The 26,993-nt window shown below is 47.8% G+C and overlaps 1 protein-coding gene across 45 annotated transcripts in view; it reads left to right on the top strand.

Moving 5' to 3' along the window:
• Window positions 1-26,993, top strand: part of KCNMA1 (potassium calcium-activated channel subfamily M alpha 1) — a 771,468-nt gene that overhangs the window by 214,090 nt on the left and 530,385 nt on the right. For 44 of the 45 annotated variants that reach the window (XM_055537192.1, XM_055537201.1, XM_055536844.1 and 41 more), the window contains exon 2: window positions 13,298-13,459. In XM_055537192.1, coding sequence (XP_055393167.1) covers window positions 13,298-13,459 — 162 coding nt within the window. Of the gene's footprint in view, window positions 1-13,297; window positions 13,460-16,481; window positions 20,532-26,993 lie in introns of those variants that run through there. The other variant, XM_055537184.1, reaches the window with a different exon arrangement.

Raw genomic sequence — 26,993 nt, 5'->3', positions numbered from 1 at the left:
AGTGGAGATGGGTGGGAGCTTACCCTCTCATGGAAACTGAAGGGGAATAAGTGCCCCCGGGTATAAGGCTGGGCAGTGGTAATGGCTATGAGGAAGAGTGCTGCAATCTAAGGGGATGAAAGGAATTCGCTTCCCTTGGCATTCCCAGGGACTTTGCTCACCAGTCATTCACCTTTTTCCTCCACGTTGCTTTTGTCTGTTGACTTGGAGGGCATTGTTCAACCAACCATCAGCAATTCATCCCACTTGCTCTCTGATGGTAAAGACTTTCTTTCCAGATGCCTTTTGAATGATGGTTTGGGGCCACAGAGGCAGTGTCTCTGTTTCCAGGGAGATTGTTTAGGTTCTGCACATTTCCTGCTGTAGAAGCAGCAGGGGCTGCCGAATTCAGAGTGGGGCTGGGAACTCAGGACTCCATGGTATGGCCCTGAGCCCTGAATACTGATGCAGTCCCTTCCCTCCGCTCTCGGGACCTGCTCCAGCTGAGCTGTTAGAGCCCTGAGGGACCTCATCTCCATCCCTTGGGTCCTATCTCTCCTGGCCCCAAGGCTGTCCCTGTATGGTGTGACAGACACACCTGGGTTCCTGGTCACTATGACCTCTCTGGGCCTGAATTTCCCATCTGTAGCATGAAGACTAGGGGAGTGGTCCATAGAGTTTCCTTTGGGTACTCAATAAACTTTAGAAATAATAGAGCATTTCAGAGGGTTGCCAGCTTTTTATTTTTCAAGCAAGAAAGAACCTGTCAAATGCCAGCTCTAGCATCATTGTCATTTCATTCAAAGGGCATGTTAATACCCAACCAAGGAGTGATGACATAACATCAGAGAAAAGGATATTTCTCCCCTGGGGAGGAGTGTTGGGTGTTTTTCACTGGCACACACACACATATTACACTGAGCTCCTGCTTTCCATTTCTACACTCCATTGTAGCACCGCGCTGCTCTGTGGCCCAGTGGGTGGGGACCACGGGCCCGGAGCGCCGGAGAGGCAGCCTCACAGGATGCTTTGCTGTGGGGAGCCAGATCTTCCTGATGCTCAGTCTGCCACAGGCTCCCTTCCTTCCTCTGCTTTGCACCTCTTGACCCTTCCACTCTCTCTCTCAGCAACTCCTCTCTCAAAGTGTGGATACTCCAAACTGCCCTGGGCTGCTTTTCAGGAGCTGGGAGAGGTGGAAGAGAGGAGGAGCCCATGACCTCCCTAACCAGATGATCTGGTCCTTCAGATGCCAAAACTCCACACCTTTGGATGGGATTCAGTTGTTTCCCAATCAAGTTCCCATTGTTGTTTTTATTCCATTTGCCTTTTTTCTACTCAGGTGGGTCATAAAAGTTAACCGGGCTATGATAGGCAGATTTCTGCCTTCTTTTGTGAAAATGAAGGTTTTGGATTTCCTCTGGGTCTTAGTTATCCTTATCCAGTCTGTTTTGACTAGAAACAAAGCTGGCCTTTACTTTGGTGAAGAAGACAGAGATGGGGTTTATTGTCTAGAAAAATCTGGATTCCCATCCTGATGGGCCCTCTATTAGCTATGGAACCTTGGGCAGGTCATTGTCCAAGGTCACACAGGTGCATACTCTGGCACTTAGTCGATAAAACTGTTCACTGCGTTCTCACCACCTACTTTGCATTCATCATCACAGTTGATCCTCCTAGATATTCTCTGAAGAAGGTGTTTGTACACCTGTTGTTCGGCTAAGGACACTGATGCTGGATAGAGTGGAGTGACTTGTACTACATTGTATAGCCGATACGAGGGGAAGTCAGGAAGTGGACTCGGGGCACAAGGATCCCCTGTGCCTGCCACCCTTTTTGTGCTGTGTCTTAGCCATGGGGGTGGGGGCGGGTCTACTCTGTCTTTTAAGTGAACAAGCTGTGTTTGCTTGAAGAAGCTTCTACCCTTCTAGGACCCTAGGCTTCTTTCTAAAGCGAAGGAACCAGCCTTATACATGTTCTCAGGTCCCTTACGGCTCTGACGTCTACAGATCTAGACTCTGAAATGCACTTCATTAAAAAAAGAAACACATCTTTTGAAGGGGTTTGAGTGCTCTCCATGAAACAAGAAGTCCCTCTGGATTGCCTTCCCATACAGTGCCAGATTCTTCCTACAGGGAAAAGGGACTTGTACTGAGCATATAGGCCTCAGTGGGATTTATAAGACTGTACTAACCATAGACCTGCAGACAGGCTTAGTGCCTCAGTGGCTTATCTTTAAAATGGGCATCATGGTGCCTAACTTACAATCTTGTTAATAGGATTCACCAAGCGAATACAAGGCATTCAGAAAATTGTGATCTATTATCAATCTTTCTGAATATCTGATCCTGCCTCAGACCTGCCTTCTGTGGTTACAAGTGATTCCTCAACTGGAAAACAAGTGTGATCTTTGTCTTCTGACTTGAGCCCCTGTGGTGGTTTTCTTGTGCCTATGGTTCTTGAGTCCTTCTCCCAGGTCAGGGCAGGCTGCCCTCAGACTGATATGGTAGCTCAACCGCCGTGTCTTTGCATGTGAGCAGGCTGTTGTGGGCCCAGCCCGGCCACTCTGGCTGAGAGGTCAGAGCTGAGGTCTCTGCTAATCCAATTCCAAGTCTCTGAGGTCCAGAGAGTGAACTCTGGACTGTCACTTCTCTGTCCCCATTTTGTTAAACTGATTGATTGAGAAGGAGATCGTTATTTTGCAAACATGGTGTATAGGCTGAGATGGATGCATCAGTCTTGAAAGTTCAGGGTTGACTCATTAATTTTAAGCAACAAGTGTGGCAGGTCTCACCATGGGATATATGTCTAATGGGTCACTCTATTCCCTAATTGGCACCCTCTCCCGTAGACCATTTTTCCAACACCCTATCCATACATGGCTGATTGTAACCAGATGTCTGTACTACACAATTCTGTTATTTAGAAGCCATAGGGTATAAGGCAGTTGTTTCAATGCTAGTAATAAGCAGCATTTTATAAGGAGATTCCATCTCTTCTTGGTACATTTTGCCTATCCTGAGGCAGCAAGGAAGAGGAAAAAAACATGGCCTTTGGTCTTAGAATAGACTGGATTTAAATTTCACTTCTGCCACTTTAAAGATGAGTGTTCTTGAAAATTACCCATCCTCTGTGAGCCTCATAACATTCCTACCTTGCAGGATTGTTGTGAGGATTAAATAAGATGGTATAAGACTGCCAAGGAGAGAACATGGCTGGTAGAGACAAGAAGAAGTCAAGGATTTCCTAACAGCCAGTTGACCCTCTCAGTCCCCAGGCATCAGGTGGGCAGTGCTGAACGTGAGAAGAGCCAGTAAGGACCCCAGTGCTTCCTTAGCATCTCAGGCTGCTGGGACATGGGGAAGCACAGGACTCACGGTCCAGAGGTCAAGGTTAGGTGGTTTCAGAGCTAGGCAGAACCTTGGAGAGTGTTTCCATTGCCCCTTTGAATTGGAAGCAAGGAAACATGAGGCACAAAAATGGTAAGCGACTTGTTAAAGAGCCCCCGGCCCTTTTCTGCTGCCACCCTTTCCCTTCCGTGATGACCTATGTCTTCACACACTGTGCAGGTGGGCTCCTAGGAGTGTGAATCTGGACAGGGTACCTGGGAAGCCAGAGCTAAAAATGCCCATGACGATGAGTTATCTTACAACCAGCAGAGAGACCCAGGCAATGCGATGGTTTTCTGACATCCCAGAGCAACTGGCCTTGTCCGAACTTCTTTTTAAGCTCCTGCAGGCTGTTTCTGTGGACGTGCTTCTCCTTCCCTGGACATGTAACCTGTAGTTAACAGACACAATAGCTGCTGCATGGGTTGAAGGTGGAAGTGTTAGTCTCTGAGTCATGTCTGACTCTCTGTGACCCCATAAACTGCAGCCAGGCTCCTCATGGGATTTCTCAGGCAAGAATACTGGAGTGGGTTGTCATTCCCTTCTCCAGGGGATCGTCCCGATCCAGGGGTCAAACCTGGGTCTCCTGCATTGCAGGAAGATTCTTTACTGTCTGGCACAAATGTGGTGCCCCATATACATCTGGGTCCTGGGGGGCTGATGAGGCTACAAGGTGCAGGGGAGCTCCCTCCTACTCGGGGCAGGTTGGATGATTACGACTTCCCAAGGGCAGAAACCAATCCTGCCTCGTCTCCACCCCCACCTGCCCAGTCTCACATGCCCACCTCCTTCCTCCTCTCTCTTTGCAAAGCCCTATGAAAATCCCAGCTGGTGGTGCCCACGTTATGCTTTATTTGCTTGAGCTGCTCGAGGTATTCGGCCTAATCCCTAATACGCAGGATTATTGGTACCTGGGAGAATCCTGTGGCTGGGCCACCCTTCTAGGATGTGAAGGGGGCTGTAGGGGGCAGCTGGAGAGGGTGGGAGACAATTTCCTCTTGAGCTGTTTGGAAGAAGTGGGAGTGGCTGGAGGGCAGATCTCCAGCCTTTAGGCCTGGTGAAGACCTATGGCAGAGGGATGGGATGATAGTCTGTGAGGGTGTCCTAGAGCCCTGTGGGTTTATAGGTGTGGATGTTCAGGCATTTCTGGGTCTTGGGCCAGGCTGCAGCACAGGATGTCAGCACATTGACCATGAAACAGAGCATCTTATAAAAGCTAACATGGGCCTATGGGTTTTTACTCAGTAGATTTCGAACTTCTTTTTCTGCAGAAAACCCCTTCACTCAGGTGCAGTCTATAGGTGAAAATGCTCAGTGTCACGGTGATTTGATTTTCACAGGGCCTGGGGGCCTTGCCTTCTCGGCTGCCACTTGCCAGCCTCCTAAGGCACCTGATCAAACCCACAATGCTGGCCTTTAAGGAACAGAAAAGTGTGGATCTAACCTACCGCTCCCCATTGTCTCCCAGATGGGGACTCTGTTTACTTTGCTTAGAGAGGTTGGGTGGCTGGTCAAGGCCACACATCCTGTGCCTGGCAAAGCCAGGGCTAGAATACAGGCTTCCTAACTCATATCCCAGAGCCCTTGGCCTTGCTGTGCTGTGCTTAGTTGCTCAGTCGTGTCCAATTCTTTGTGACCCTATGGACTGTAGCCCTCCAGGCTCCTCTGTCCATGGGGATTCTCCAGGCAAGAATATTGGAGTGGGTTGCCATGCCCTCCTCCAGGGGATCTTCCCAATCCAGGTCTCCCACACTGCAGGCAGATTCTTTACTGTCTGAGCCTTGCTACCATCCTTCTAACAGGAGACAAGGACTTCTGGATTCCTACTTTGTGCTCAGCTGAGGGAAGCTGCCTGCCAGGCTGCTGGCTCAGTTTTTCTTTATGAGAGAGGGCATGGAGGGGCAGAGGACTACTTCTGGGGAAGAGTGAGGGCGGGGGTTCCAGGCAGACTGAAGCAGGATCCATCAATGCAGGCTCAGGAGAAATGGCTTTCTGGTGTCGACCAGGGAAATGCGAGGATGAAGTGGGACTATGAGACATGAGGGGAGGGCAGATGGAGGTTTCTGGGTCCTCCCTTCCCCCACAGCCTTCTGGATGTTGAGCACCCAGGAAGTACTCCATAGCACCAGCCCTGGACAGAGAGAGGTCTAGACATGGGACTCCCAGGGATGGGAAGTGCTCTGGTCCTGGACAATGCCCCGCCCCAGAGGCTCTCCAGGCCCGGCAGCATCAGGCCAGGTTGCCCTATTAGGGATGCAGACTGCACAAGAGAAGGGGTCTCCTCCTCTGGTAGCATTTGCATAGAGAACCTCAGTGCTTAGCAGGAGGGCTCGCAACCTGTCAACTCAGCCACGTTCATTTCCCATCTGACACTCTGCTCCATGAAGGGTGATTTAGGGTTCCAAGCTGGTTCTTGGCCAAGAAAGGAACCGTGTTCCTCTGTTCTTGATTTAACTGTCCTCTTAAGGCACAGGAGCCTTGAAGAAGGGTCTCTGTGGTACACGCAGTACCCAGACGTCGGCCAAACTGAGTGTTCTGATGGTAACAAACCTCTCCTGGGCCCTTCACAACAGTCCATAATCCTTCCGCACACATTATCCCCGAGAAGAAGTCAGCTCAGGTGCTTGTCTCTCTTTGGTGTCAGACAGCTGGGTTTAAATTCTGACTGTGTCTTCCTGGGCCAGCTGATTAAGCCCTCGTCTGCAAATGAGTGCATTGAAACCTGCCTTGTAGAGTCATGGTGATGATGTTCAGAAACTGTGGTATTGTTTCTGAGTATTATCATCCTTACTTATTAGTGATATTATTTGTTCTAGATATTGTGCTTGCTGATGACTGACTTCCCATCTGCTACAGCTCTCCCTCTCTCCCTCCTTTATCTCCTTCTGGCCTCCCTCCCTCCTTCCCTCCCCTCTCCCTTTAGCCTTCCTTCCTACCTTTCACCAAGGTGCATCAAGTGCTTACTTACTCTGAGCTTATAATGTTTCATCGTTGAGGACACAGCCGTGAACAAAAGAGACAGAAATGCTTCCCTCATGGAGCTTATAACCAAGTGATGACTACAGATGGTGGAGGAGATCCTCGGGGAGGCGTGGGCCATAGATGGGGGTGATGGAGTAGGGGACTGGTGGGGGGGGGTGTCACATTCAAGGGGGTGGCAAGAGAGTTCTCAATGATGGGTTGAAGATTTGAATGAATAATAAGGGAGGGAGCAGCCGTGGCTATCTGGGGTGGGTGTTGGGAGTCAGCCAGTGCCATCAGCCCCAGCTGGTAGTGGGCCTAGAACATTCTGCCAGCACAAAGAGGCCAGTGAAGCTGAGCGAGCGAGGCGGGTGAGTGGGAGGCTTGTAGGATGATGGCAGAAGTGGGCCAGATCAGGTGGGTTGGACTGTGTGACGTCTCTGACTTGTCCTCTGAGTGGGATGAGAAGGACTTACATTTTGAAGCATAGCTTTTCTCCCTGACGATCACTGCTTAAACAACTCCCTAGATCCAACTGAAATGTTAACTAAACCCAAAACAGATTTGGAGCTTTGCAGGGGGTAGGTGGCCTCAGCGGGGATGAGCAAGGGGACTCTGGAATCTTCCTCCCTCCCCGAGGCAGTCAGCCAGCAGGTGTGGGGCCCAGGGTGGCCTTGGCACCTGGCACCTAGAGGTGAGTGAGTCCAGCTGAGCAGGAGCAGGTGTGGCCGAGGCACCCAGGGAGGGTGTGGCCAGCACAGCAGGCCAGCTGGCAGGACCTGTCAGTGCCAACATCCTGTTTGTGCCCAGGGAGATAACCAGGCCCTGCCCGTGACAGGCGGGTATCTGAGAGTTGAGCCTTGATGCCATCCTTGCCCGCCCTTGATAAAAAAGATGGTATTTTCAGAAAGTGCTGCACGCCACCTGACCAGATTATATGGCAGGACACATCTGTGTTTACAGAAGGGGTTTTGAGAAATGAAATGGCTTGTCCAAGGCCATCCAGAAAAGCTGGACTTGAGGATCTTTTGACCCTCAGAGCTCTTCTTACCACACAGAAGACTCAAGGCTCCCAGTATACTGGGTCCAATGCGGGAAGGATGAGAGACAACCGGGATCAGAGGACCAGAAGCAATGGGGTCCTGGGATTAGCTCAGGCCTGCTCTCCCTTGCTGGGCCTGGGCAACTCCCACTGCTGGGGAAAGCTGAGCCCCTTGAAGATGAGAAGTGTTGCCCTGTGGGGCCCCCACATCAGACCAGGTGGAGATTTCTGCGGTCCTAGGAACATGAGGACTCCAGATTGCAGGCTGGCAGGGCAAGGATCTGCTTGGGAGTGCTGGGTTCCCTGGGCTAGATGCGGCAGAATCATCCTGTCAGGAGCAACAAGAGGGAAGGGAAGTAGAGCTAGCTGCGGGGTGTGTCTTGGCTCGGTGGATACGGAGTGGGGCAGGGTGGCACTGGGCAACTGGGCCTGTGGACCATCCCCACCCCCCAGGCACTCTGTGTTCTCATCCATTCCATGACGGGGTTGACATCCAAAGGCACGGCTGAGGTCCCTTGTCAGGCTTTGATCTTTGACCTAATGGTTTGCGGGAAATGCCTGATCATCTAACAGATACATGCTTTGGACAGTGAATATTAATGTGGGTGACTATGGTCCAGTCAGGCTGTTGGCCGCAGGGGGCATAGGAGGGGTGAGGCCGCGTGCCCAGGCCCAGGCCCAGGCCATGAGAGCTGAGAGCTGCCTGTGTGGGCGTGTGATGGCAGGGGGCTGCCAGCTACTCTGTTCCCCAGGGTCCCTCCAGCCTCTTGGAGGCAGCCTGCCCTGTCCTCGAGTCCAGGCACTGAGATTAGAACTGCCCTGTGTTGCCCCCAGAAGCTGTGGCTTCTTATACACAAGACTCTGGTGGGAGAAAGGGCAAAATGGAGCCCCTTCCTTGGGTTGGTGCGGGGGGGGCGGGTGGTGGTGTGTGTGGCTGTGGCCTGACCTCCACCTTTCAGGACACCCCCAGGAACCACCTGGTCTTTTTTTTTTTTTGCTTCTCCTTCCTCCTTGTTCCTCTCTTCCCTCCAAGGCATCCTTTTCTTCATTTTAGAAGATCTCATGATCTTTCTGAGGCTAGGGTAGCTGGAGCCTGTAGCTGGTGGAGCTCTCTCTCTTACACACCCATTCACCACCCCTATCATACTCCACCCCACCTCACCATGGTTTCTTGGAGAGGGAGCAGGGATCAGGGCCAGCTCACTCCTGACACCAGGGGGAGCCTGTCTGGCCCAGCTTGAGTCCTCCTGGCAGAGGGACTGGGTCCTTCTCTGCAGTGGCAGGTGGACAGTGTGAGGATGGAAGGACACCCACTCTGCCGTTCAGAACAAAGCCCCATTCCCTGTCGTGGAGCAAGGAGAGAGAGCAGTGTCCTGGGACCCAGGGGCCCACCTCTCTCTGGTGCTCAGTTTCCTCATCACAAGGGCGGTTGATCTAATGGAACGTACAGGGATCTGAGAGGTCACTGGGTCCAGGGCTGCCTGTGTAGGAATCTGGGCTTCCGCTGTCCCACGGGAGTGCCACACAGCTCCTGCTGGAACCTCCACAAGTTGGGTGGGTGCCTTATCTCCTGGGGGCTCATTTCCTAGTTAAAGCCTCATAGCTGTTAGAACCTATACTCGTTTATCTTCTGTAATTATTAAGTTTTCACTACGGTCTGGTGTCCCTCCCAGGGCCTCCAATTGATGGCTTTAGTGTTAAGTGCACTGAATACCCTTGGAGCCAGCCTGTCCCGTCAGTGGGTGCTCAGCCACGCCAGCTGTAACTACCACACCCCTAGCCCTGTGCTAAGTGCTGTGCACTGCTTATCTCACATAAGCTTTGCTGCCGCCTTCCTGGGGTCTGCCTGCCAGTCCCCATTTTACATGGAGGAAGGCTGAGGCTTGTGGGCTAACATGCCCGAGGTAGCCAGCTTTACGTGGCAGAGCAGACCTAAGTCCAGATGGGTTTGCTGGAGTTCTCAGGCTCTGTGAGCCTTCCTCTGATAAACACCTGCTCTCCATTGGCCTGTCTGTAAAATGGGGATAATTTCACCTGCCAGGTCTAAGGAAGATAATGCAGAGAAAACACTTAATTTTTAGTTTCTGGCACCCAGCTCTGGCTTGATGAATGATGGTCAATCACTGTTGTATTGGACTCTGCTCCTTACCATTCTGCTCCCCTCAACTCCCACCCCTATATGTACCCAACAAGGCCACTTCTCTGGGCCTCTGCCCCCTTTCTCTGGAGCAGGGATTATAACTGCTCTTGAAGCTTTGGCCAGAGTGAGGTCAGAGGTGCAGAAGGACTTTCCCTTCAGGCCAAGGACACTAACCTGGCGGCCTAGCATCAGGCTTTGTGGTGTTCCCATCTCCCTGCTTCCCCAACCATCGCCCCCTCAAGTCCTGTCTCCCACACATAATTATGCTCACAACATGTAGTGTAAGCAAATAATAATGAGACTATTATCTCCCTTTAGTCTGTGTTTTTCCTTTCCTATCATAAAGTAATTAAAATAATGAATGCCTTGTAAAACAATAGGTAAGCGGGCTGGCACGAGAGCATTATCTGCCGTATACCTCTTGTGCTCTGAATTATTGATGCAGTGAAACCACTGTGTCTGGGGAGGACTCCCTGCCTCCCAGCCTCTTGCATGCCGATTGCCTCCTCCAGAGTCAGCCAGTGGCTGGGGATTTGTACCCCAGGATCGAGGAGCAGAGAGCTAGCTAGTCCTCCAGGTCGTGGCCCTGGACTAGTTCAGAAATGTCTCTAGGAGGCACTGCTCAAAAGGAGACACAAGCCTGTAATCTGAGGGCCTTGCCCTGATCTCTTCCCTGTGTGGGCAGAGGGAGAAGCTGGGATCAAGCTGGGGGTTAAGATGCACATCTCAGTTCATATCAGGGCAGGGATGATCGAGTCAGGCCAGAGTGATTAGAAGCAGTGGTTCTCACCCTGGGGTTCCCAGACCAGCTGCATCAGCATTCTCTGGGACTTATTAGAAATGGGGGTTTGGGAGTGGGGCCCAGCACTGTAGCTGCACCGGGTCTGAGTTGTGGCACAGGGATCTTCCATCTTCACTGTGGCGTGAGGGATCTTTAGCTGGAGCATGTGGGGTCTAGTTCTCTGACCAGGGATTAAACCTAGGCCCTCTGTGTTGGGAGTGTGGACTCTTAGCCATTGGACCGCCAGACAAGTCGCTCAGCACTGTTTCTCCACAAGCTCTCCAGGTGATGCCCTTGAAGTTTAAGAACCACTGCTCGAGGGTCTGTGGTTCCAGGAGGCACAGGGAGCGGTGAGACTAGATAATAAAACATGTGCTATCGTGTGCTGTTGGGCACTGTTTAATCCCAGCAACACCTAGAGGGCAGGCAGTCTTCCAAAGAAGGTCCCGTGAGGCCGAGTGGCTGAATCTACACCTTCAGTTACTAGAGGTTGCCCCTGGATCAGGGCCTCTGTCTCTTCCTGGACACCCACCTGTGCAGCCTCCATATGGCCAACACTCAGGGCCCTAACAGGCCATTGGGATTGGCCTCAGGTGGCTTGGGTAGCTGGCTCCAAAGACATCATCAAGCAGCCCCCAAATATACCCACCCTGTGCCCCCACCCCAGGGCTCCTTTTGGATCGTTCCAGTGCTGGGGAGCCCAGTACACTTGGAAATTAAGCATGAATGCCTGGTGTAACTGATGCTCAGTCTGTCTTCCCAATGCCCTGAGTCAGGGGTGGCTGGCGGGGGAGAACCAAGCGTCAGGAGCAGCTTCCTGCCTGCCTGCAAGTCCCCAGGAGGATGACTCATTCAGTGCCTCCCAGCTCTCCTTTCCTCCCTCTGTTCCACCCCCTCACCACAGACAAAGATTTCTACCTCTGCCTTCGGGTTTTCCTCCTCACTCCAATTTACAATGATCCCCAGGGTCAGTTTGTTTTATTAATGGATTCTAGCATTTTAAGAGACACAGATGTATAGAACAGTCTTTTGGACTCTGTGGGAGAGGGAGGGGGGGATGATTTGGGAGAATGGCATTAAAACATGTATAATATCATATAAGAAATGAATCACCAGTCCAGGTTCGATGCAGGACACAGGAAGCTTGGGGCTGGTGCACTGGGATGACCCAGAGGGATGGTATGGGAAGGTAGGTGGGAGGGGGGTTCAGGATGGGCAACACGTGTACACCCGTGGCGGATACATGTTGATGTATGGCAAAACCGATACAATATTGTAAAGTAAAAAAAATAATAAAAAATAAATGATGAACATAATTTTGCTGACATCTTTTTGAAACATCTATGTCTGCAAAAATAATCTCAATGGTTATTTGAGTAGGGGGCCTAGTTAAATTTAAATTTTAATTTAATTTTAAATGAATGTGTTTTAAGTATAAGTATTCCCATGCAATATTTTGTTGTTATTCAGTCCCTAAATCACGTCTGACTCTTTGCGACCCCATGAACATGAGCACACCAGGCTTTCCTGTCCTTTACTATCTCCCTGGTTTGCTCAAACTCTATGTCCATTGAGTCAGTGTTGCCATCCAACTATCTCATCCTCTGTTGCCCCCTTCTCCTCTTACCCTCAATCTTTCCCAGCATCAGGGTCTTTTCTAGTGAGTCAGCTCTTTGCATCAGGTGGACACTATTGGAACTTTAGCATCAGTCCTTCCAGTGAATATTCAGGGTTAAAATCTTTACATACTTAAACTGAAAAATTATTTGTTGTTTATTTGAAATTCAGATTTTGCTGGGTTTCCTGTATTTTACTTGGCAGCCCTTAAGCCCAGGCTCTGTAGTCAGTGAGGGGCTGACATTCATAACCCCTTTTATTCTTTCATTCATGTTTATTAAGCCAGCTTTATACCAGGCTCTCTGTTGGACACTCAGGATTCAACAGTTGGAGGATGCAGACTATAAAAGACATAAGTAAGAGATCTACGGAGTGTGTTACAAGTTTTAAGTGCATTGTAGAAAAATAAAGCAGAAAGGCAGCATCATTAGAAGATAGTTGGAATTTTGAAAGAGTAGCCAGAGAAGAATGATTGAAAAGATAATGTATGAAGCAAAGACTTGAGGGAGGTGAGGGGGTAAGCCATGATCCTTGGTGGGAGAAGAGTATTCTAGGCAGAGGACACAGTGCGTACAAAAGCGTACAGTTTAGGGCCTCATGTGAGACTGTTATCTGATGAGGTCAGCCTTGTTTCCTCAAGCACATTTTTAGCCACGAAGGGGAATTTACTGTCTCCTGTCTAAAAAAGTCTGTGTAGGATTTCAGGTGCCACTGGATCCAGGTGTTCCAATGATGACATTAGTATCCTACCCTTTCTTCTAGTTTCCTCTGTGTTAGCTTCATTCTCAGAGAAGGGTAACCTTTCTTACTCTTTTCAGCAAAATCGCAGGCTTGAGTTGTATTGGGTTGGCATAATTCATATAACCATCCTTGGCCCAACTGCTATTACCAAAGGGATAGACTGGTCTGATTGACCAGCCTCCACTCCTGGAGACAGTGTATACCTTTAGTCCCTTTTGAACCATGCAGACTGAATGAGAAGGTGGAGATTTCCTTCAGAAAATAGGGTGTAGTTGTAAGAAGGGTATGAAGGCTGGGCAGGTGGAGATTACAGAATGCCGACTTCACTTTCTTCCTGGCCACTCTCATCCTAGACAGGATGGTTTCTCTCCTGAGCTTTTTGATTTTTTTTTTTCTTTAAAATGGGAAGAGGATAATTTCATTCTTTCTTTCACAAAAATAGTTTAAGAGGAAACAAAGGAAAGATTCTTTTTAAAAAAAGATTTAAAAAAACAATCAAAGCCATAATCCATCCCTTCTTCCTGACCTCTGTACCTTCAAACCAGCTCCACCTCAGCAGGGGTCCATCTGGCTTTAATTCTTTTGGGTAGAATATGTTTTTTAAATCCTCTTGGTGCCCACGTCTCAATCCTTGTTCTCTCTCTTGCCAGGAGGCCCAGAAGATTAACAATGGCTCAAGCCAGGCAGATGGCACTCTCAAGCCAGTGGATGAAAAAGAGGAGACGGTGGCAGCCGAGGTCGGCTGGATGACCTCCGTGAAAGATTGGGCAGGGGTGATGATATCTGCCCAGACGCTGACCGGCAGAGTCCTGGTGAGTCCCTGGCCCCCTCCTCACATGAGGGGGCCTGCTGTCTGGCCCACGATCTCTGCTTTTATGGGGATGTGGTGTTTCACTCTGCCTTCTCCAGACCATTGGCTGTTGCGAGGCGGGGGTGAAGAGCGCTTATATGGGATCATGGAGAGACTGGCCTCTTTGTGCACATCTGAGCCAGTGGTCTGTGGGGGGGATTTGCAGAGTGAGCATGTGGGGCAGAGAGGGCCTGTTGGGGAGGATGTAGAGCATTTCCTCTGCTAGCAGAGTAGGTGTGCATTCTCACACAGTACACACACAGACACACACATACAGCTTGACTATCTTGGTGAGAAGAATGGATCAGAGAAATGTGTGCTCAGAATTCTGCAGAGGCTCTATAATATGGGATCTGGTGAGTTCTGAGTGTATGTGTTTGCTTGCACATGCACAGGTGTGCATGTGTGTGTTTGGTGGCTTTCTGAAGATGTTACTATTGTCCTCGGGCCGCCATAATTTTCAGAAATCCTGCCCTATGTGATCAGAATCGTGCCCGTGGTAGAAACCCTCGGTCATGCTGGTGATGAAACTCATCAGCAGCCCACCTGTGACCACTGGTCCCATGCTTGGAGCATTGCTGTGTGACCTTATTTCTGAGGTGGCTGTTCTCAGCCCCACCTGCAGCCTAGGCTCATCCTTTCCCTTCTCTGCACACTTACTGCATTCTCTCTCATCTGCTTGTTTGGAGCTAGGCTTCATTAACTGACTTCATGAGCTCCTGGTTCTTGGCAAGTATTGTGGGTGGAACAAGCCTGCAGTGACCGGTAATCCCTGTTTGCGTGGGGAACCTGGGACATGGTTCTTTTGGTGCAAAGACTGGGAAGATTGTGGGTAAACAGACATGAGCTGGTCACCTGGTCAGGCCAGGCTCATGCCATGGTTGGGCTTCTTCTCTGGGTAGCCCTGACCACCAGCTTTCTTGGGTCTGATGAGTCAAGAGTTTCCTTGAGAAGGATGTGACATTGTAAATAACTCCCTGTGATTCTGGAAGCTGTTTTGTATGGGCTGTCCTTCCTTGTCCTGATGCTGGGGCTCAGTCAAGAGTCATTTGGCTTAGACATAGAATGAATGGGGATGTCCTGGTGGCTAGGGAGTATCAGAGATCAAGCAAGGATGCTGAAAGGTAGATGCCGTCACTCTTGATGTTTCATGGCAAAGCTCAGTGAGAAGGTGACCACAGATGTTGGGAGATGGTGAAATTTCACCCATCAGAATCCTTGGGGAGAACTCTGCATTATATTTTTGATAACTGTCTCACGCACTGCTTGAGGAAAGGAGTAAGTCACTAAATGTCATGTTCAAGTCACCAAACTGGTGGCCAAACAGCCTTCAAGGAGGACAGGGCTCTGTTACCTGAGGGACCACCAGGGGCTGTGCCTTCTGAAGAATCTGGCTATGGCGTCATAGATTATGTTATTGTTAAGTAGTAGCAAAAAGAATCCCAGGGACGGAGGAGCCTGATGGGCTGCCGTCTATGGGGTCGCACAAAATCAGACACGACTGAAGCAACTTAGCAGCAGCAGCAAAATAGAAAGTGGGAAAATTTAAAGCTGGGATTATGGTAAGGAGGAGAGAGAAACTGGTGAGGCCAGTTGCTGTGTGGAGGAAGATGGGAGGTGGGTGGTCTGGGTTGGTGGGACTTAGGCTCTCCTGGGAAGCCCTGAGTGTCTCGTCAGGAATTGAAGGTGGCTTGTTATGGGTTGTGCTGTCTGACCATCACCCTCATCTCCCCTCTAGAGTCTTCAGTAAAGTCTCTGTTATTTTTTCACACTTGTGTGTGAGTAGATTCTGTGTGGGAAATTTAAGGTTGGAGTCTGGGTCTGTGCATTCACCTGGGTTGAAATGGAAGTAGTGCATTGTACATGTGTAGTACAATGAGAGAAACAGTGAGAGGAACAGTGAGAGAACAGTGAGAGGAACAGTAAGAGGGTGAGGGAACCGCAGACAGCGCGGTCGCACAGTGTGGTGCCTGCTGCTTCAGTGTGGTCCCTTAGGACCATTCTGTCTATCTTCATCAGCTAAGAGATACTGAGCACCAACTGTAGGCCTGGTGTTTTATCATCTCTGTGAAAAATAATGAATAATGCTAATTCCATCGCAGCATGGTTGGAAAGTATTGAAGGGATGTCTGGAGGAGAAATGCTTTGAATACAATGTTGTGTGAGTGTGTCTGTGGTGGAGAGGCTGAGTGTGGGGAAGCAGGGGGTCAAGGAAGAATTCACAGGGCTTCATTGGAGGGAAAGCCTTTGAGCTGAAACGTCTATTTCAAGGTGAACTGAGCACATTTGATGATAGAGACAATATAAAAAAGAAAAACATAGCTGAGCTTGAAAACAGGGACTACGTAGTGGGCCAGGAGCTGAGAATTATGCCTAATAAAACAGAAAGCATTTGAGTGGAGCTTGGCAATGTGGGTTAGGATCCTGAAAAGTTAAAGGAGAGGAAATGATTGCACAGTGAGGGAGCAGCGGGAGAAGATCAGGGGCATGGTGTGCTGGCAGTGAGGCTGGAGCTGGCAATACAGAGGCACCTGAGGGGCAGTGAGACTGGGAACGTGGGTTGGAGACAGCTTGTCGGCTCTTCAGATGCTGAGCTGAGGACTTTGGACTGGAATCATCCATTTTTGGGATGCATCACAGTTTGTATTTCCATCTACCAGCTTGGGTTGTTTCTACTTTTACTTCAGATTTTTATGGGAATATGATTTTTTTTGGGGGGGGGGAATATGATTTTTGATTTCAGTTTGGTAAATATCTGGGAATTGGATTGTTCTATTTTCTGGTAAGTTTAAGTTCGCAAGAAACTATCAAATTAGCTGTACCTACCAGGACTGTGTGAATGTTCTGGTTGTTTTTCATCCCTGCTGGTACTTGGTAATATCAGTTCGTTTTTAAAATTATAGCATTCTAAACAGTGTGTAGTGATATCTAAGTGTGGTTTTAATTTGTACTTCCCTATGTTTGGGGCTTCCCTGGTGGCTCAGATGGTAAAGAATCTGCCTGCAATGTAGGAGACCCAGGTTTGATCCCTTGGTGCGGAAGATCCCCTGAAGATCTTGGCTGCTGCTGCTGCTGCTAAGTTGCTTCAGTCATGTCCGACTCTGTGCGACCCCATAGACGGCAGCCCACCATTGCCTTCTCTGGAAGATCTTGGCTACCCATGTTTGAATATCAACATCTTTCCATGTCTTTATTTGCCATCAGTATATGTAAAGTGAAGTTTCTATTCAAATATTTTGCCCATTTCTAATTGATTTGTTATTATTGAGGGTTTTTCCCATTTTTATTGAGGATTATTTTCACTGCTATCTAATTGTCATCACCCCGAAAGGAAACCCTTTACCCTATTTTAGCAGTCACTCTCCATTTCCTTATCCCCAGCCCCTAACAACTACTAATGTACTTTCTATCTCTATGGATTTGCATATACTGGACATTTCATGTCAATGTAATCATGTGCTGTTTTTTTTTTTTCAAGTCAGATACTACTACTGACGACGTTGCTGAGAGCCTGTCGGGAGCCAGGCACTGTGCTAAGCCCTAAATGTTGTGATCAGATTGAAGGGCAAGGACAGTGTTGACTTTGTTCCTTAGCTCCCATTTTGTTATAGGGGTGCATGATGAGGAAGGCACGGAGCCAGTCTTATCAGTGAATTTATGTCCATTTTACAGTTGAGAAAATCAAGGCCTAGGAAGGGCAGTGAAGTGACAGAGCCAGGCTGGTACTTGCAGGCCTCCGGACTCCCCATCCAGTGCTCTTCCCGTGTCATCACTTCCCATCTGAAGATAATGCCTTCTTTTGAAGCTACTGTCGTCTGTTGCTTTGGCTGTGACGTGACTGTCTCTGAGCCCAGTTAGGTCCTGAGGCTGCTTGTTCTGATGCTCCTAACATTTGCGTGGACCAGCATGGCATGCTCAGGCCTTCTTGGCTGGGACTGCCCATGAGGCCAGCTGATTTCTGAAGATCTCATGGGAGAAAAGGTGGCCTGGGCTGCTCAGGTGCGCTCAGGGTGCATCAGTCCCACTGCCCGGAGAGCAGGAAGCTCTGAGTACAGGCGGCACCTTCAGAGCAGACCTCTCCTTTAGGGAAGGCAGGTCCGTGCTCTGAGCAGGAAAGAGATTTCCTACTGCAGTCTCAGCGTGCGAGGGGAAGCAGCTCTCCCTTCTCAGAACCCAAAGCTGTGTTTGTCTTGAACTGTCCAAATGTTTATCCTTGCAACAATGGGACTCGAGTGAGACTAGACACCGGCTGTGCAGTTTTTCTTTTCAATTTTTAATTTGTTTTCCTTGACGCACAGTTCAGGAGCTTGGCCTCCACATCTGGGCGCTTATTTGTCTCATTGTCACAGGTGAATCTCAAAACCAGGCAAGGCGGGGAAGGCCCAGCTGGGGAAGGATTGTCCAAGACAGCCTTGGCCTATCTGTGGAGTCACTGGTTGTCCGGATCTCTCAGACGAGCACACCGTTCATTCAGGAAGTATTTACTTCTCACCTGCACCAGGCATTGTTCCAGGCACCGGGCAGAGGGCAGCGAGCACCAGGGATTCAGCGTGTGCTTTATTCATGTTGCTAAACTAGATAAAAGGTTGTAGCGCTCAGTGTAAACAATGAGAAACGAGGGTCACTGTTTACCGGTGCTTTTATTAACTGTTAATTCTATTAACAACTGGATGACCACGTCTCAGAATAGCCCGTCTTTGTCTTGTGTCTCAGCCTTAGCTTTACAGAAACAGTGAGACCTCCTAGGGCCTCCTCTTTTTTTTAAAAAAATTTTTTTTAACTTTTTATTTTGTATTGGAGTAGAGCCAATTAACAGTCTTGTGCTAGTTTCAGGTGGCCAGCAATGGGACTCCTCCATTACTCATACATACTTACATATACATACATACATACTCATACATACATGTGTATACACATGTATCCATTCTCCCCAAAGTTCCCTCACATCCAGGCTGCATAGGGCTTCCTCTTAGAGTGATGGCTGAGGGTTTCTGTATCAGAGTGCACCCCCAGACTCTTAAGGATGACTGCTTTCTTAAGAGTAGTCATAAGAAAGTAGTACTTTCTTATCTCTTTCTTAAAGCACAAATACTTGTTATCTTCTGATTAGAATGTTGGTGCATGCTTAATTCAAAATTTTGGAATGTATTGGGAGAACTGATGATCAGTTCCACTTTGGGACCTGGAGCTGGTCCATGCTGAAGGATGTTTCAATGTCACAGTGAAAGCCGGTGAGATGCCGCCCAGCTGTTTGGGTGTTTCTGGGGACTCTTCTCACTACATCTCATGTTATCTGCTTAAGCACAGACTTGGGGTAAATAGTTCTTTGTGCCAGGATCGCTGTGGTCCTTCTGGTTAACCTCCAGTGAACACTCTAAATTGGGAAAGGGACACTGACCCCTTTTCTGTAGCGGTTGCTGGGAGGCAAGTTCTTGGGCCATCGAATATACACAGCGTCTCAGGGTTTACATTCTGTATTTGCATCCTCCCAGCTTCATCTCCGCATCTCTTCTCTTATTTCCCCTTTGCGTACCATTTGAACTTTACACGTTGTAGTTCTGTGCTCTGTAGAGTTTGGGGAACTAAATGAAATCTTTCTAGGAATAAGCCAGTACAGGCAGACCTCAGAGATACTGCAAGCTCAATTCCAGACCACTGCAATAAAGTATCACAATAGAGCTAGTCATGTGAATTTCTTGGTTTTCCAGTACATGTAAAATATGTTTACATTATACTAGAGTCTGTTAGCTGGGCAATAGCATTATGTTTTTTTAAAAACAATATATTATACATACGTTGGGCTTCCCTGATAGCTTAATTGTTAAAGCATCTGCCTGCAATGCAGGAGACCCCGGTTCAATTCCTGGGTTGGGAAGATCCGCTGGAGAAGGGATAGGCTACCCACTCCAGTATTCTTGGGCTTCTTGTGGCTCAGCTGGTAAAGAATCTGTCTGAAATGCAAGAGACTTAAAAAAAAATCTTAATTAAATCTTAATTTAAGAGACTTAATTAAAAATCCTTTATTACTAAAAAATGCAAACAATCATTTGAGCCTTCAGTGAGTCATTTACTATCATCAAAAGATCACAGATCACCCTAACAAATGATGAAAAATTTGACATATTGCAAGAGTTACCAAAATGTGACACAAAGATGTGAAGTGAGCAAATGATGTTGGAAAAATGGCACCTATAGACTTGCTCAAGGCAGGGTTGCCACAAATCTTCAATTTGTAAAAAACTCAGTATCAGTAAAGTGCAATAAAGCGAGGTGTGCCTATATATATATAAACAAAAAGGATAAGAACCACACAGAGTAGGCTTTTGTTTATATTGTTTGGTTGTGCTTTATAGATTCACAAGCCAAAATTAGTGTTAGAAATAGTCTAGGTCAGGGTTAAGTTTTTCTGTAATGGGCCAGCTAATAAATATTTTAGGCTTTGCAAGCTATAGAGAGACTTTGTCACAACTCCAGTCTGCCACTGTAGTTTGAAATCAGCACAGACAGTACATGGGTGTGACTCTGTTCCAATAAAACTTTATTTATAAAAACAGGTGGGGGACCAGATTTGTTTCATGGGCCATAGTTTACTGATTCTTGGTCTAGTTTGACTTCGTATTTCATAAACTAAGAAATTGAGAGGCAGAAATTGAAAGAAAAATTTTAGGTAGGAATTCCCTAAGATAATATAATACAAAATGGCGGTACCAGTGAACACATTTATAATGGGAAAAATTATAGGCATACAGGGTTTAGAGATAGATATAGGCACACACATCAACACCATCTCCATTAGCACCTTGTTTCTGAATATTCATATTAATTTCCACAGCTATCTCAGAGTGACTGTTTCCCTTGAAAAACTATGTATTGTGGCCAAGCATGGCCTCACCTCAAGGTGTGAGCACAGTCTACACTGGCTGGGTTGTGTAGCTGCTCAGCCCCTTTATAGATTCAGTGTTTTGTGCTCACTTCAAAGCCTGGTCTTGCCAATATATCTATCAGCTCCTTGAACAAAGATAGAGCCTTTAGAATTACTCTTTTTTTTTTTTGCTTATTGACCTCATATTCCCATGCTGCTATATTTAAATATTGCTCCAGGAAACAGACACATCTAATCCATGAATTGAAAATATATTCTACTTGCTTTACTGTCTGGGGAATGATTTGTTGAAATAAGGAGAAAGAAAAATGCCAGTCTTTCCTTTTATCTTCCTAAACATATGCATGCATGGCATTTTATATTAACATAGTATACATAGCCTAGACCATTCTATCCTTATCTCCTAGGGCCCCATAGAGAATATGTAACAAGCCTTTCAAAGAGAAATAATCCTATTGGCTTAATAGAGTTAAATAGGCGCATTCACTGCTGTGCTGTCTGTACCTGAAATCGGACCAGTTGAACAAAATGGAGAGCACGTGGGCAGAGCTTAATCACATAGGTGACACCGTTGACTTCATTTCTCCCTTTAAGTGCCTCATGGTGCTGGTGACATTTCTTATCAGCATCTTCTACTTTGTATTTTCAGTGGTGCTCGGTGGCAGATTCACATACCTCACATTTCCATCTCACTCTCTTCCTCACCTCCTTCCCTATCCCCCTTTTTTACATTTTAGACAAATGTACATAAAATTTCTATGTCCCTTACAGATGACGCCCCATGTAGCAGACAGATCTTGGGTTGCATAGCCTTTTTTTTTTTTTTTTTTTAAGTAAGAATGCCCCCATGCTGCTGCTGCTGCTGCTAAGTCACTTCAGTCATGTCCGACTCTGTGCAACCCCATAGACGGCAGCCCACCAGGCTCCCCCGTCCCTGGGATTCTCCAGGCAAGAACACTGGAGTGGGTTGCCATTTCCTTCTCCTATGCATGAAAGTGAAAAGTGAAAGTGAAGTCAGTCAGTCGTGTCCGACCCTCAGCGACCCCATGGACTGCAGCCTACCAGGCTCCTCCGTCCATGGGATTCTCCAGGCAAGAGTACTGGAGTGGGGTGCCATTGCCTTCTCCAATGCCCCCATAGTGAAATGGTATATCCTGCTTTTCATGCAGTTGGGAGTAAATTGAGATTTAATTTGAGTTTACTCCCCTGAGCTTCTTTTAAAGGAACTGGGTGGTAATCCACACTCCTATACCCCATGACTTAATAATGGCTCTTTATTTCATCCTGTGGATAAATAGAGTTTATATTTGCTGTTTGAATCAGTAAATCGAATAAGGAAAGCTTTATTTATTTTATTAAACATAAAGGTTTATCTGTGATGAAGGGTGCAATAGACTGCACTAGATTTGTTACTTGGGACCCAGCATCATTGGGTGGGAGAACAAGTCCGAGAAGTCACTGAATTCAGTAGGAACCCATGGTTAGTAGTGAGCTGTCTGTCACTGCAGATGTTCAAAGAAAGGCAGGATCTCATTTGGTGGCACTGCTGCTGATGGTTGGCCAGATTTCATCCTCATTACTTTAATTAGGGTCCACAGAAAATTAGATGTAGGAGATGCTCCAGAATAAAAATACTTCCCTGGAAGTTGAACAGATTTCTTGTCCCGTTTTCAAGATCGTCCAGTGAGTATCACCGTGTAAGTCCTGCAGTAAGAAAGACTATGGCCCGGCATTTCCCACTCCTGTTTCACCATGGAACCCTTACCCCATGAAGCATCTGTGGGCATCACAGAGAACAAACTTTGGGAAAATTTTACTTACCCCAGCTATCACCTATGGGCCAAATCTGGCTCACTGCCTGTTTCATACAGCTCACAAGCTCAAGATGGTTTTTACATTTTTACATGGCTTTTAAAAAAAATCAAGATTATTCTGTGACATGTGAAAATGATGTGAAATCATATTTAAGTGTTCATAAAGTTTTATTGGGACACAGCCATGTTCTTATTTACATGTTGTCTATGGCTGTTTTTGCAATGCACTACCACAGCAGAATTGGATAGTATCCGCAGAGTCCAAGAATCACCACCCTGGAGGAGTTACTGTTGGGTACTGGACAGAATGCATTTGGTGACTCCCAAACCAGACCATCAAGTTCCCCTTCTGCTCTGTGGCCAATAGGACTCAGAGTGGAGTCTCAGGAACTCAGAGTTCCTGAGAACTTGTTCCCACGGTTCAAGGCAATGGATGAGATGTACCATCCAGTCCCTTCTTATAGAGACCCTCTACATTTACTTCCACAAGTTCAACTAAATGATGCAGTAGAGAGAGTGATACAGGGGTCAGAGCTAGGCAGGACCCCAAATCCCACAGTTGACTCAGCACAGGAATTTCCACTTCCCACGGTCAGTGGAATATGTCTGAGAATTGTGCAACAGGGTCACTTTCTGTCTCCTGGACTCCACCTGCCTACATCCTCCTACAATCAGTGCACCCCAGGCCCAGCCCGGCAGCCCAGTGTCTGGTCCCTACTGTGGAAGATGCCCCTGGTCCAGGCCTGCAGGCCAAGTGCCTCAGCCATACCAGCCGCTGGACTGTGCTGCCAGTCTGCAGGGCATAGGCTGTGTGTGCCCGCCTCTCCAGCACATTTTGCAAAGAGCAGCTATTAATTTTGCTAGCTGGTGTGTTGGCTTCTCTACCCTCCCCCATGAAAATAAAGGAGACTTTCAGAAATTAATCCCCACAGAGTCCTGGGGGAAGGAAGAGCCTTCTGGCCCAGGAGCAGTCTGGTTCATCCCAGCTGTTCATCCCCGGCTTCCGCAGCCTCTGGTGGCCAGTACTTATGCTGCTGCCTCTTTCCACTGGGGTTTTTGCCAGGAGTGGGTGCCTGTTTTGTTCTTCTGTCTCATCCATCTGTTTGTTTATCCGTTTCTATCCACTCATCCATCCGTCCAATGCACATGCCTTCGCTGGTGTTCCCCAGCACACAGGAGTGAATATGGCACCCAGGCAGTGGATAAGGCAGGGCACTCAGTGCTCTCCCTTGTCTCTGTTGGCTCTGGTTTAGCTTCTCTGTCTGGACTGGGAGATAGCAGCCTACCCTGGGGCTGATCCAGCACCATCTGAATTGGGGCTTCTACTCTCTTTTGCTCCCCATCTGCCCTGGTGTCTCATTCATTTGGAGCCAGCAAGAAGGACAGGTGGAGCACTTAGCATCCCCAGATCGCCAGGTCCTGCTTTTCCTCTCTTCCTGGGACCTGCCTCCTTGGCGAGGGATGCTATGGTGCTTGGCACGTGGAGGGCTGCTCTGTGTGGTATGGCAGGGTGGTTAGGAACACAGCCTCTGTGGTCATTCTGTTGAATCTCAGCTTTGGGGCTTTCCCCCGGGCCAGTTGCTTCATCTTCTAGTGCCTCAGTTTCTTCATCCATTCAATGAACGTAATAATAGTCTCTGCCTTTTAACGTTCATTTTACTTTTTATTTTGTATTGGGGCATAGCCAACTACCAATGTTGTAATAGTTCCAGGTGAACAGCGAAGGGACTCAGCCATACATATACATGCATCCGTTCTCCCCTGAACCCCCGTCCCATCCAGGCTGCCACATAATATTGAGCAGAATTCCATGTTCTATACAGTAAGGTCCTTGTTGCTTATTCATTTAAATATAGCAGTGTACATCTGCCTTTTCATGTTGTTAGGAGGATTTGATGCATCAACATATGTAAAATGTTTAGAATAGTGCCTGTTATGTGGTTAGTGCTAATAAGCATTTGCTATTATTAAACAACAGAATGGGAAAGACTAGGGATCTCTTCAAGAAAATCAGAGATACCAAAGGAACATTTCATGCAAAGATGAGCTCGATAAAGGACAGAAATGGTATGGACCTAACAGAAGCAGAAGATATTAAGAAGAGACGGCAAGAATACACAGAAGAACTGTACCAAAAAAGATCTTCATGACCCAGATAATCACGATGGTGTGATCACTGAACTAGAGCCAGACATCCTGGAATGTGAAGTCAAGTGGGCCTTAGAAAGCATCACTACGAACAAAGCTAGTGGAGGTGATGGAATTCCAGTTGAGCTATTCCAAATCTTGAAAGATGATGCTGTGAAAGTGCTGCACTCAATATGCCAGCAAATTTGGAAAACTCAGCAGTGGCCACAGGACTGGAAAAGGTCAGTTTTCATTCCAATCCCAAAGAAAGGCAATGCCAAAGAATGCTCAAACTACCGCACAATTGCACTCATCTCACATGCTAGTAAAGTAATGCTCAAAATTCTCCAAGCCAGGCTTCAGCAATATGTGAACCGTGAACTTCCTGATATTCAAGCTGGTTTTAGAAAAGGCAGATGAATCAGAGATCAAATTGCCAACATCCGCTGGATCATAGAAAAAGCAAGAGAGTTCCAGAAAAACATCTATTTCTACTTTATTGACTATGCCAAAGCCTTTGACTGTGTGGATCACAATAAACTGTGGAAAATTCTGAAAGAGATGGGAATACCAGACCACCTGATCTGCCTCTTGAGAAATTTGTATGCAGGTCAGGAAGCAACAGTTAGAACTGGACATGGAACAACAGACTGGTTCCAAATAGGAAAAGGAGTTCGTCAAGGCTGTATATTGTCACCCTGTTTATTTAACTTTTATACAGAGTACATCATGAGAAATGCTGGACTGGAAGAAACACAAGCTGGAATCAAGGTTGCCGGGAGAAATATCAATAACCTCAGATATGCAGATGACACCACCCTTATGGCAGAAAGTGAAGAGGAACTCAAAAGCCTCTTGATAAAAGTGAAAGTGGAGAGTGAAAAAGTTGGCTTAAAGCTCAACATTCAGAAAACGAAGATCATGGCATCTGGTCCCACCACTTCATGGGAAATAGATGGGGAAACAGTGGAAACAGTGTCAGACTTTATTTTTGGGGGCTCCAAAATCAGTGCAGATGGTGACTGCAGCCATGAAATTAAAAGATGCTTACTCCTTGGAAGGAAAGTTATGACCAACCTAGATAGCATATTCAAAAGCAGAGACATTACTTTGCCAACAAAGGTTCGTCTAGTCAAGGCTATGTTTTTTCCTGTGGTCATGTATGGATGTGAGAGTTGGACTGTGAAGAAGGCTGAGCGCTGAAGAATTGATGCTTTTGAACTGTGGTGGTGGAGAAGACTCTTGAGAGTCCCTTGGACTGCAAGGAGATCCAACCAGTCCATTGTGAAGGAGATCAGCCCTGGGATTTCTTTGGAAGGAATGATGCTAAAGGTGAAACTCCAGTACTTTGGCCACCTCATGGGAAGAGTTGACTCATTGGAAAAGACTCTGATGCTGGGAGGGATTGGGGGCAGGAGGAGAAGGGGACGACAGAGGATGAGATGGCTGGATGGCATCACTGACTCGATGGCCGTGAGTCTGAGTGAACTCCGGGAGTTGGTGATGGACAGGGAGGCCTGGCGTGCTGTGATTCATGGGGTCGCAAAGAGTTGGACACGACTGAGCGACTGATCTGATCTGATTATTATTTTTGTTAATATTAAGGGAGCCTGGTCACCATAACGTGGAGGAAACATGAAGATGTGGAGACACACAGGGACAGGGAGTGGAGGATAAATCCTCTCCTGTGACAGTAATGGAGGAGCCCTCAGACATTGCCAAACTCAGACATCGTTTAGGAGTGCTGAGCCACCTCTGGGCATGGCCATCTAAATGGGGTCTGAGTATTCCAGGACCCAGGTTTGGGTCCAGCCAGGCTATGATATTTGGTCCATGCACACAATTCAGGCCCTGTCGTTTCTGAAGCTGGCTCATGCCAGCCTGACTCATCACTGTCAAGTCAGCCAGGAAATTCTCACTTCATACAGCATCCTGAGCTGGCTGGGGGCTGGAGGGCTGGCTGGGCTCTCCCTGGGAACTGTACATTGTAGGCACGTGTGTCACAGGAAACACCCTGGCAGGCTGACAGATGAATCTTGAGGAAAGAGGGACAAGTGTGCTCACTGTGGGCCCCGTATCCAGTCCTCCCTGGATGTGGGTGAGGCTGATGAACACCGGGCTGGTTTCAAAAGGCATGCCAGTACCTTCTGACATAGGGAGGTGTCTTTACTATTCATTGGCAGGCAGCAACCCCAAATCTGTTGGGAAGATGGAAGAAGGTGTGTTAAGTCACCAGAAGAGAAGGACACAGGTTCTACTGTATATGCCTGGACTCTCCTCCGAGTCATTCACCCATTCCTTCAAGCATTCCTTGAGTACCTGAGAGGTGTCAGACGCTCTTCAAGGCACTGGACACATAGGGGTTCTTCTAGCAAAGTCTGCAAAGTGAAATCATCCCAGGTGTTGAAAGTGAAAATGTTTTGTTGCATTTTCTTGCAGTGCTTTTGGGTGGCGAGGTGCTTGAAGGAGTTTGGTGATAAATCAGGGCCTGTGACCTTTCCATCCATCCTCGGACAGGACTGGAGACCCACCTCTTCTAATCCTGATCACATGTCCTGTGTCTTTCTGTGGCTGGATGCAAGGGGCCTGAGTTTAACCATATATGATTCATGTTAAACTGGCACACTCTCTCTCTCCTTCCCACTCTTTCTTTCTCTCTCCCTCCCCTCCCT

Source organism: Bubalus kerabau, chromosome 1 (genome assembly GCF_029407905.1).
Source record: "Bubalus kerabau isolate K-KA32 ecotype Philippines breed swamp buffalo chromosome 1, PCC_UOA_SB_1v2, whole genome shotgun sequence".
NCBI lineage: Eukaryota > Metazoa > Chordata > Mammalia > Artiodactyla > Bovidae > Bubalus > Bubalus kerabau.
Note: the sequence above shows the minus strand (reverse complement) of the source record. Positions and strands in the feature narration are given on the sequence as shown.